At 33.4% G+C, this 11844-nt stretch overlaps 1 protein-coding gene across 1 annotated transcript; it reads right to left on the bottom strand.

Annotated features, from left to right (window-relative positions):
- Window positions 1–3088: 3088 nt before the first annotated feature.
- On the bottom strand, window positions 3089–8275 carry LOC107781905 (adenylyltransferase and sulfurtransferase MOCS3-like). Its single transcript, XM_016602724.2, has 11 exons — window positions 7857–8275; window positions 7677–7769; window positions 7533–7588; window positions 7335–7399; window positions 7184–7258; window positions 6958–7036; window positions 6257–6295; window positions 6021–6129; window positions 5584–5702; window positions 3924–4040; window positions 3089–3747 (listed from the first exon to the last, which is right to left on the bottom strand). Exons 1-11 carry the CDS (start codon window positions 8125–8127, stop codon window positions 3355–3357), a joined length of 1416 nt encoding a protein of 471 aa, XP_016458210.2. The 5' UTR covers window positions 8128–8275; the 3' UTR covers window positions 3089–3354.
- Between the last annotated feature and the right edge of the window lie 3569 nt (window positions 8276–11844).

The raw sequence follows: 11844 nt of genomic DNA, 5'->3' as shown, positions 1-11844 counted from the left end.
ATAATTTCGGATTTCGGATCGGATTAGATTAAAATATACCAATCTGAATCCGATCCGAAATCCGAAATTTTAATAAACACAATCCGAAATCCGAAATCCAAAATTGAATGAATCGGTTCGGATTTTGGATATCCGATCTGAATGAACAGCCCTACCTCACATATTATCAAAAATATTGCATAGGGTAATTTTCGACAAAGGAGATTCGATTGAATTTCTTCCCTCTGCTTAGTGAGAAATTTTCCGTTTTAAAAAGAATGAACCTATTACAATCGTGGAATCAACCAAAGTTTTCTTTGGCTATTTTTTTTTTTGCCAAATAGCTTTTAACTATTTTAAATTATTAATTATTGTGACTTATAGTATTTTTTATGTAATTTTTAAATACATAAATTTATTTCAAAAATTTTTAAAAAGCTATATCGAAATTCATACGAAAATTAGTTAATTGGATCTCTTAGTCCGAAAAAATTAAACTAAATTAAAATAGAGGGAGTAATAAATATAAACCTTGATAAAATTTCATTCAGTCATATGCAATTTCTTGATTTCTTAAGGGAGATATCGTTAACCATTTGGTATCCACACATAAATATACTCGATCATGACAACTCATGAAGTACAGATTATACGGTATCCTTTTCAAAAAACGAAAGGGCCTTAGATTTTCACTAACAGCAGACAAGGAAACATGCCAAAAGGGGGGAAAACATATACATATATATATATATATATATTAAAATAAAAGGTGAAAAAGAAAAAAGTTCAATTCTAATTGGACAACTGTTGATAAGGTCGGTGGAGAGGCAATATTCCCTCTCTTTTGTCTCATTTTCTCGTTTGGAGTAAAAGGTAGAGCAAAAGCTTCTTGCTTTTTTGTATTATGGTTACTGGAAATGTGGAGATCTGATCTAAAAGGAGAACCTCACTTTTTGGATCTTTGTTTTCGACTCTTGGCACATTGGCAAGGTAAAAACTCCTTTGCGCCGAGGTAAGTCATAGATTAAGGTAGAAATATATATTAATTAATTATTATTTAGCTATAAAAGTATATATAACAACATGTGCCATATATTAATTGAATTCGTATAAATATTGAGAGCATGTAATTAATTATTTTTACTCGTCAACGCCGTGGTGCTTAAGAATTCCGATGGAATCTCTCAATGCCACAATAAAAACCCACTTGCTATGGTGTTTTTATGGTCCCCTTCTTGCTTATTTATGCAATTTGGCTACCCCAAGTTTTAGCCCTTAAAATTAGAAATGACCCCAAATAAATTATTATATTTAGCTAGTGAAAATATTTATATAATGACATATCAACTTCCACTATATTTTTAATTGAACATTTAACTTTTTTTTTTTCTCTTTTGGTTTTTATCCTATTAGCATCACGCTTGACAATGTCTTCTTTTTGTGTTTTCCTTTTTTCTTTTCCCCAACACCCCCCCCCCCTCCTCTGCAACATAGATTTACAAGCAATTCCCATGTTCCTGATCCATATTCTTTTGTCTTTCACTTTTATCTGCTTGACATTTGTCATAATATGACCATCATGATTAGAGATAAGACTCGTGTATAATCAACAGTCTTGCCACTTTTTGAGCCAAAAATAAGTCTACGGGATACTAGCTATGGTACTTAATTACTACTAGTTTAGAAGACTTGTCGAAGTTGTCATCCTGTAGTCATGCTAATTTCAATCGTGATAAATTATATCCAAATTGTTCTCCACTTTTTGACATTCCATTGCTTTAGCCTTTAGCTCAGTCAGTAGAAATCTTTAAAAAGGCAAAAGAAATTGTAGGGTAACACCTTTGTTTTATACTAAGGTAATTGCAAAGGAAGACCCATATCCCTTGCTTCCAAGTTCCAAGTAATCCAGTTCATAATGTTCTGACAACAGTATTGCTTCTCCCCAAGTCTACAAGAAGCTATATTTGAAGATGAAAAGCAATCCTCAATTGTTCGTCATTATCCTTCAGTTCCACAAACTGCTTTACAACTAAAGTTTGCAAAACAGTTCATCTTTTAACATCTAACTTATCCTTTTTTAAGCTGATGAAATGTTAGCATATTTAGAAAAGATGGCTGTCAGGTTGACATAAACTAATCAAGTCCGACATATCCACTTTTGTTTCTAACTTCTATAAGAAATGTAAATTTCATAAGAAAAGGCTCTTTCTCCCCCTCTTCACTGTACTCCGAACAAGATAAAGCCTTTTCAAAGTAAAAATAACACGGTATAGCTAGTTTTCGGACTGGTCATTCAAAAATAGCCAGCGTTTACGAAGTCAATGAAAAATAGCCACTATTTTGCTGCAACAGAGACAGGTCCAGCATAATATACTAGAGTTCGGTGCATCTGTGTATGAACTCCAGCATATTATGCTGGACCGGTATACTTTGCTGATTCCAGATTCCAGTATAATATACTGGACAATTATACTTGCTGGAACTCCAGTATATTATGCTGGAGTTCTAGTGTACTTATGCTGGAAGTTCCAGCATACTTATGCTGAAACTCCAGTATAATATACTGGCGTATTTTTCGGGTTTTGAACAGTGTTTTCGCTCAGATTTATCTTTACATGAAGAGTGACTAAATTTCGATTACTTTTGAAACTGGGCTATTTTTGAACGACCAGTTGTAAATCTGGCTATTTTTGAATTTCTCCCCTTTCCAAAGCCAGATGTTTAAGCATTGTTTAGATCAGAAACTCACGTTCCAGTGATAGTTAAGAAAAAATACCATTCATTTGCACCGAAGAAACTTTAATTGCTCTTCTTAAGAATAAAGAGGAGTAATTTAAGCAATGCTAACTCTATCATTTGACTCGTTTTAAGTTTTTAACTTGCTGTGGTTAAGAACAAAGAAGAGTAATTTGAGCAATACTAACCCTATGATTTGCTGCGTGCTTGCTCTTAACTTTGGCAAAGCAACCCAAGGAAACAAGAACCTGATCGGTGTTCAACAATCGTCCTGTCCTGGACATTATTTTGGCTCTTCATCTTAACGTGGATGTAGCGAAGATTGACATATTAACAGAATTCAATGAAAATCTGATGCAAATACTACGTCAACTTGCGAACAGGGCTACCATTTCGAGAAACACCAAAGTTGCACTTAAAACTTCCATGGTGATTTCCCCATTAGAAGAATCACATTACAATATAGCAGGTATATTTGAAAACCGGATAGATAAACATGGGGATAACAGGGCGAGCTATCATCGGGCTTCACCACTCAGTTAAAGCTATAACAGTTAAGTCAAGAACATAAATTAGAAGTTTGATCAAGACATTAGAGGATAGGCAATCACTAACAAAAGAATGGAATTTTGTGTATATTTAGTATGTGGGGAACTTTGGATCCACATTGTGCGCCCACGACTCTAAGCCCCCTATTATATCCTTTGCTGAAGTGAAACCCGCCTTGTGAAGCAATTGAACAGCCCTTTGTGAATCATTACCTCTTCTGCATATCATATATAGAGAAGCACCGGAACCACCGTCGAGCGTCTCTTTATCTGCCTCTTTTTCCAAGGCAGCAGATATTTCAGACAACCTGCCTTCCAACGTGGATAGAGGGATGTTGATAGAGTTGGGAAGTGAAACAATCTTATAGTGATGAGCTGGTCGAACATCTATTAATACATGTGCTTCACCTTTCGTCACTCTCTCATTGTACTCTTTGCTGCTGATTCGAGCATCCTGTGAAAGAAGGTTCAACTTCAATGGACCCTGAAAGAATGGTCAATTACACGGATAATTAGATCAGAAAGAAAATCAATAAAATGAGTCATTTCACACTTGAATGCTTCACTATGCCTTTAGTTGCATACAGAAAAGATACACAGGTTCAGACAAAGGGCTACAAATATTAGACACAATTGAAAAGCTGTGAAAAGGAAATGCACCGTGGATAGTGGAGTTTGAGTAAATTTTTCATAGTCAAAATCCGGAAATGTCTGCCTTGTCAATACTGGATGTTCTCCACAAGCTTCGCACTGCAATGACCTTCCACGAATTTTGACCTAAAATTGCAGAGATGCAATGACTGAGATTATGACCAATGCTGACAATTGGCAACAAATAAGTACAATATGTTTAGGAGCAAAGGAATACGAATATTGAATAGAAGATATTCCAGATAAGTTGCCAACACGAGCAAGCAAATTTGATGGTACTAATATATTGTCAAGCAAATTTGATGGTACTAATATATTGTCCCTTCTTGAGCCGAGGGTCTCTCGGAAATAACCTCTCTACTCCTTCGGGGTAGGGGCAAGGTCTGCGTACACACTACCCTCCCCAGATACCACTTGTGGGATTTTACTGGGTTGTTGTTGTTGCTTCTTTTATTCAGAGGAGATTAGATACAAAATATGGTTGTCTTTAAGCGGAGAAAGGCGTGTTGAAAGCATTCGCGAAGTATCTATATTTTTCTTTTGTCAGGCTCCTTCGTAAGGTATCTATTTCGAACTATGTTTTTTCAAGGAGTCCTGAATTTCAACTGCTTTATTGTATCGTCACTGTCAACTCAAAAAGTTCTTATCAAAATTAAAATTTATTAAAAGGCACTATATTTAGCTAGTGGTTAGACAGACTATGTTGTATGGGGCAGAGTGCTGACCAGTCAAGAATTCTGATATCCAGTAGATGAAAGTAGTTGAAATGAGGATGTTGAGATGGATGTGTGAGCATACTAGGTTAGATAGAATTAGGAATAAAATTATTCGGGACAAGGTGGGAGTGGCCACTATGAAGGAAAAGATGCGAGAGGCGAGACTGGGATGGTTCGGGCATGTTAAGAGCGAAGCACAGATGCCCTAGTCAGGAGGTGTGAGGGGTTGGCCTTGGGGGTAAGAGGAAGGGTAGAGGTAGGCCAAAGAAGTCTTGGGGAGAGTTGGTCAGGCGGGACATGGCGCAGCTTGAGCTAACCGAGGACATGACCCTAGATATGAGGGTGTGGAGGTTGAGGATTAGGGTAGAATATTAGTAGGTAGTTGTGCGTTTCCCTTTGTCTTCATTAGTTCATTAATGTTAGTGTTAGTATGGTACCCTTTTATCCTGAGTTTACTATTTTCTTGTTCTTTTATTATTTGTCACTGGTACTTCCTTACTTTGCTATCAGTGCTCCTTTCATATTCTCTATTGCTATCAGACCTCGGATTTAGTTTCTCTAAATATATTATCTTGCTATTACTTGCTATTGGTACTTCTTTCATATTCTTTATTGCTATTTTCAATTTAGTTTTCTAAATATATTGTCTTGTTATGAATTGCTATCTGCACTTCTTCCATCTTCTTTAGCCGAGGGTCTATCGAAAACAGCCTCTCTGCCCTCCTACGGTAGGAGTAACACTGCGTACATCCTACCCTCCCCAGACCCCACTTGTGAGATTTTCACTAGGTGGTTGTTGTTGTTTGCCCTATATTTAGCTAATTTACTCTTTATCAGTGCTTAGTAGAAATTGCAAAATTGGAAGACTGCAAGATCTACTTTTCCCACAAAGAATAAAGAGCTGTTTCATACGAAATGAATGGAAGTATGAGAAATTAGAATATCAAACGCACAATACGAATCCGGCCTGACAGGGCATCGAAAAGAAGCATCCTCCCAGAGAGTGGTTCTCCAACCAAGCTAGAAACTTTTATGGCCTCCAGGGCTTGAAGACAACCAATAACACCTGGAACTGAAAGTGAAGAAAAATTATAACTGAGAATAGGAATATAAATTAGTACCAAGCTGGTCACACCATATGTTTTAAAACAATGTGAATCCTACAGATTATACATAGAAACAGATACAGCCAAACTAAAAAGAAAGTTTTTCAGGTTTAATATGACATCAATAAAGTTTTTCAGGTTTGATATGATATCAATACTTTCCTCTCTAACCATTGTTATAAGCAAGATACCCAATAAACAGACCAAAGAGAGAAGTTTGCTTTCAGGAAAACTAAGGGAATTTCACATATTAGAGAGATAAGTATGAGATAATCACAACTTACCAACTCCCAGTACTCCACTGTCAGCACATCTCTGACATGCATTTGTTGGTGGAGGAGTTGGAAACAGGCATCGATAGCATGGACCTCCATTGTAATTGTAGACTGTCAGCTAGATAAACCATTCAGGGCACAGAGTTACCAATCAATCTGAACAGCTATAAGCAATTTATACTGCAGTTCTAGGGAAACACAAGTTAAACGCTCTAGGAAGGATGAATGCTTTCAGAAAATGGTACCTGCCCTTCTAGTCCTAGAGCAGCTCCAGATATAAGAGGCTGTTAACACAAATAAGCCAGTAATCAGTTCAGAGATCCAACAAAATGAACTTATCATCCAATTTCACACTTGCAATATGAGATTAGTGTTTGTATATCCAGGCACTGATATTCACTATCATCATTACATGATCATACCAGAACATTAGTATGGCAGGAAAGAAAAGTGATTTATGTGTCTGTAAATAAGTTTAAAGGAAAAGCTGCCTGTTAGATTGATTTGCAGCTTTACAGCTTAATACCAGTTTTTCTGTAGGTAGGTAATTTTTATCAATAACAGAATTTCATCAAAAAATTTATTCAATAACAGAATTAAGAAGGTACTGTAATCAGTACCAAAAATTGAATTTGTTTCGTCCTACAAAATAAGGAAGTCAAGCAAATCCGTAGTATCAATAATGCTAGTTACAACATTTTTTCAGCCAATACACTAAAATTTGCTGCATTTTATTTACACAAGTAATAGGATACTTGTGTAAGAACCTGGAATACATTATTCCTAGGAAGGAAGAAGTTATTGCATCAGAACACAATTATGTAGTGTATAGTATATCAAAATCCAGCTTAACATATCATTGTTACCAGCAGAATTAGTGTAAAAAGTGAACATCAGAAGAAACTGCTGACCTCTTCACTACTAATCAAAAAGAGAAACAGCTAACCTTCCCAAGCACAACGCAGCAATCATTGATCATGTAGCGGCTTGGAGCATTGTCTGTTGCATCTACTACCACATCATATCTGAGAAAGATCATTAAGCAAGGAAATGAGAAAATCACTGATCTAATTTAGCAAAAGTGAAAACAGAACCAATACAAAACATCAAAGTGATACAGATAGGAAATAAATTCATGCAACCCTGTATAAAAAAGTGTTATTAGACCATACTTGCTTACGATCTCTAAAGCATTGGACGTGTGGAATGCTTCTTTGTGCTCCACAATCTGAGTGGAGGAGTTGATCCTAAAACAAAACAAATAAATTAGAATATTATATACAGGTTCAAATGCAAAACAAGTTTATTCAGTACGTGACTTACGAGCGACAGGCAGCAGCAGCTGACTCTACTTTTGACTTTCCAATATATGCTTCAGTATGAATTATCTAGAATACAATGAGAAATGCCATAGCCAATTAGCTTAAAAAACAAAAACTAAAATATCAAAATCACTAAGCCAAACAGCATTCACCAAAATCAATTTTCAGCACATAAAACACATTATATTAAACAAACTACCTGCCTTTGCAGATTGTTAAGTTCCACTACATCATGATCAACGATACCTATTCGACCTGCAAAATATACCAGAATAAAAACATGCTTCCTAATTTATTCCAAAAAATAGGGACAAAAAACGTGAATTAAATAGTAACTAATTACCAACTCCACAGGCAGCAAGATATAATAGAGCAGGTGATCCTAGACCTCCAGCTCCAATAACCAAAACTGAAGATTTCAATAGATTCGCCTGACCTAATGCCAACAATAAATTTTAAGTATAAACAGAAGTGGTTGTTTTGAAAGTCAAATTAAGTATGTTCACAGCAATTCGGACCGAACCTTGAACGCCAAATGAAGGAAGCAATAGGTGGCGACTGTATCTATAAATCATATCGGGCGATAGACCATTTGAATTCCCTAACTCTCCGTTAGAAAGCGGCGAAGTACATAGAGCATTGGAATTGACTTCTCCTTCTTCAACCTGATTTACTTCAAGTTGATTAAGTTGAGCTTCGAGAGCTGAAATTTGTTGCTCTATATTTCTCTTGTTAGCCTTTAGAGACTCGATTTCCTCGCGAATACGAGATGCTTCAGCACCATTGGAATCCATTACAAAAGCCAGGAAGAATCTGAACGCAAACTTTGGCTTGGGCAAGAACAGAGGAGTCGGAAGGTAAGGCAAACTATAAACCCTATATCTACTGAACCCCTTCTAATTCCTCATTGCCCCAAACTTACGCCTCTGGTCTTGATTGTTTAAATTTTTCTTTTATTTTTTTATGTTATTTTGTTTAACAATAAAATTTTTATTTGTGGCTTATGAAAGTTATTATTTATTAGTTAGTATTAGTGAGTAAAAATTTATGAATATTCGTTAATGTTCTTTTAGTAATGAATTAGCGTTTTGAACTGTTTGTCAAATAATATACAAGGTCAAATTTTAATTGATTTAATGTCCTAGATTTTAGACTTATATGTAACCGTTTAAAAAAGGATAACCTTAATAAATAAAATTTTACTTGATTTGAAACTTCTCCATATTAGGAGATAATTTAAATGATAATTTTGTCCAATATAAAATCGAATTCTAAGGGTAAAAAAGGCGAACGACATTTCGCTAAGGGCCTTCGTGCTTTTAATATAGTACTAATTTCTATTTCACGTGCCTCGCACCCTAGCAATTATTTTAAAATTTATATTTAAAGATACTAAACTTTAACTTATAAGTAAATGTCAGTGTCAATTCTAGTCCTTGATAATTCTATTTGCTTGATTAGATATATTTTCAAGATGTGTCTTAAAAGGCGGGGGCGTAAGGCGAGACGTTTTATTTGAGTCGTGGCTATACGTAAGCCTCGAGACATGGGGCATAAGCCCAACATATCTTTATATTTTTTAATTTATAAATTAATATTATAATATTATAACTTAAAAATATATATAAAAAATACATTAAAAGTTCAAGTAAAACTAAAATGAATTAAAAAAAACTCATGAAAATAAAATATCTACCATATTTTACAAATATAAATAATGTAATACTTTTAAAGTTACTATGAAATATAAATCAACTATAACGTCTTAACTTTCAAACAATTAAAAATTATGGTTTCTTAAAAAATATTATCAAACAACATATTTTACCTTCTAAAAGTAAATATACTATAAATTTTATCAATAATGTAAATTAAAATATTACTTCTTCATGAATAAATGCAAAATTACTTTTAAATAGCAAAGAAACAAATGTATAATAATTTTGAGAGACACAAAACTAAGACATGAAGATATAGCAAGTAAATATATAAATTCTGGTTATCTATTTTCAGAAAAAATATTTAAATAATATTCACCTTCACGGTGTTATCAATTAGTAATTATGCAATACTAAGGTAAAATATATTTTGCATTTTACTGCACATGCTATTTAGTAAGAGAGGTTTCCTTTTTTCTTCTTGTCCCCGTCAATCTCAAAATGTTTGCATTTCTTGATTGGGTATTGTGATTTGTAATCCTGGTGTTGAAATTTGTATATTTTGGCAAGTGAAGGTTGAGCTAAGTTGGTACATAATGTTAATAATTTAGACCGAAGTTGAGCTCAATTGCTATTAAAAGATAATATTTATTGACGAAAAATAAGAATTAGAGATCTAGGAGGTCACTCACCGTAAAAATATATTTGGCATTGTTCCTACAGTAGGAATCGAAAAATCTTTTCTTGGTTAGCCTCAGGAAAAAAAAAAGTAACGACATTTTGCTGTTGGTTATCATCATTGCTAATTAAACATCTTGTGTGAAGCAAACAATCAAATATTACAAGGATAAAAATAAAACAAATTACAAAATACAAAAAGAGGTTAAAACTCCATCTATGCAATTTGATTATATGTAAATGTAGCATCTCACGTAAATAAAAAAGAGAGAAAATTATGGATGTGCCTTTCTAATCCAAGTAGGATCAATTTTGTAGGGCCAATATATGTGTAGTTTAAATCGAAAAAGAATTTCATCATGAAATAATTTATAATTAGATCCTTAAATTATATAAATATTTAAGGGAATAAAAGTCAATCAATATTTCGGGAATATTTTAGTCGTTCAACATTAAACATAAATTATTCGTACTTTTATAATAATATAAATAGATATAGATATAGATATTTTGCCAAATAATGTTATTAACTTACAAATTACAACTCTCTAGATGTTTGAGACGTCTCAATTTCATAAAATAAAAAAATGTAAAAAGAAAACATACTACACGAAAAGGAAACCATCTAAAAGATCTAGTTTTTTATAATTAATTTAATATTATAATTAATTTTATAGAAGATTAGTAAAGTAATACTTATAAATAAAATACAAGAGATCTTTGTAATATTATTTTTTTATTCAAATCAGATGTGGATGTAATAAATCATTTTTTCACAACAAAATTTAACTCCATTACTATTTTTTGGGGAATAGTTTTTCGAAAAGTTATCTAAACAATAGAAGCATAACTTTTTCGAATGAAAACAGGGAAATAGATATTCTTGAAACACAGGATTTACCTTTTTCTCCATCACAATATCAATTGAGAGGAAATGGTCTTTTATGCTCGCTTACAATTTGAATAGAAAAAATAATTTATAAAGATCTTGTGTATAAAAATAAAAATTGCTTGAAAAAGAAAAAAATTAAAAATAAATTTGTATTGTTGAGAGTAGTGTTTTAAAAGGCGTGAGCGTAAGACGAGGCGTTTTACATATGCCTCAGCGAGGTGTAAGCCCCGAGGCACGGGGCGTAAGCCCCATGGGTATTTAATTTTTAATATTTTATAAAATAATATAATTACAGTAAATATTTATAAACAGGTAAAATTGCTTAAAACTATATATATATATATATATAGATGTGCTTCATCCCCACAAAAAACTAGTCAAAACAATCTATTATATGCTACTTACAAGCACAAGTAACTTGGGTCGAAAAGAATGAAGTTTTATACATGGAGGAACAAAAATAATGACTAATCTGCAATTTGAACTTTGAACTTGCTGCTATGATGGAGAATGGAGTTTTCTTTGTATTTGTAAAAAATAAAAATTGAATATTCGTTGATTTGGGAGATATTAGTAGACTAGCGGACAAGAAAAGAATTGGGAAAGACCATAAATTAAGGCTTTAATCAATAAAAAAGGTCTTGTCTGTTAAATTTAATACATTTCAGTTCCTTTTTAAACTTTTGAGTAATTACAAACTGACTTTTGAGACTTTGGGTATTATACGAAAGACTTATTTAATAAATTTTGTTTTAATTTGAAAAAGCCTCTGGACTTACGCCCCAACTCTTGAGACTTTCGCCCGACACCATTGTCTCAAGGACATTTTTGGTGCGGCTTGCCCTGAAAATGCCTTTTAAAACATTGATTGAGAATCACACTTAAAGATTCTTATTGATTATCAGTTTCTTTCTTTTATTTTATTAGGCTTTTTAAGTCTATTCCCATCTTATTCCTTGATTATTTGTATCTTCAGTTGATTTTCATATTTATTAGTAATAATAAAAAATAATTTACAGCTAATTCGGTCTTTACAACAATGATTTACATTAGCGTGCACCAGTCCCGTATGTTGGCACCTCAATTTAAAGTTGGAGAATAATTCAACACTTTGATGAGATTCAACTAAGCACGAGGATATTATTCACCGTATTGAAATGGGATGGATGAAATGGAGGCTAGTTTCGAAGGTTTTATGTGATAAAAATATGCCGCCTAGACTTAAGGGCAAATTTTATAGGGTGGTGGTTAGACCGGCTATGTTGTATGAAGTTGAGTGTTGG

This window comes from Nicotiana tabacum, chromosome 10 (assembly GCF_000715075.1).
Source record: "Nicotiana tabacum cultivar K326 chromosome 10, ASM71507v2, whole genome shotgun sequence".
In the NCBI taxonomy this organism is placed as follows: domain Eukaryota; kingdom Viridiplantae; phylum Streptophyta; class Magnoliopsida; order Solanales; family Solanaceae; genus Nicotiana; species Nicotiana tabacum.
The sequence above is the reverse complement of the archived record's forward strand: the minus strand, read 5'-3'. Positions and strand labels throughout refer to the sequence as shown.

What these genes read in the sequence shown, in the direction of transcription:
- LOC107781905 (XM_016602724.2), bottom strand. Translation starts at nt 8,127, where the DNA reads ATGGATTCCAATGGTGCTGAAGCATCTCGTATTCGCGAGGAAATCGAG. An exon ending in TCCTTCATTTGGCGTTCAAG is followed by an intron (nt 7,770 to 7,856) that starts GTTCGGTCCGAA and finishes TGTTGGCATTAG; the next exon opens with GTCAGGCGAATCTATTGAAA. An exon ending in CTCAAACTCCACTATCCACG is followed by an intron (nt 3,748 to 3,923) that starts GTGCATTTCCTT and finishes CCATTCTTTCAG; the next exon opens with GGTCCATTGAAGTTGAACCT.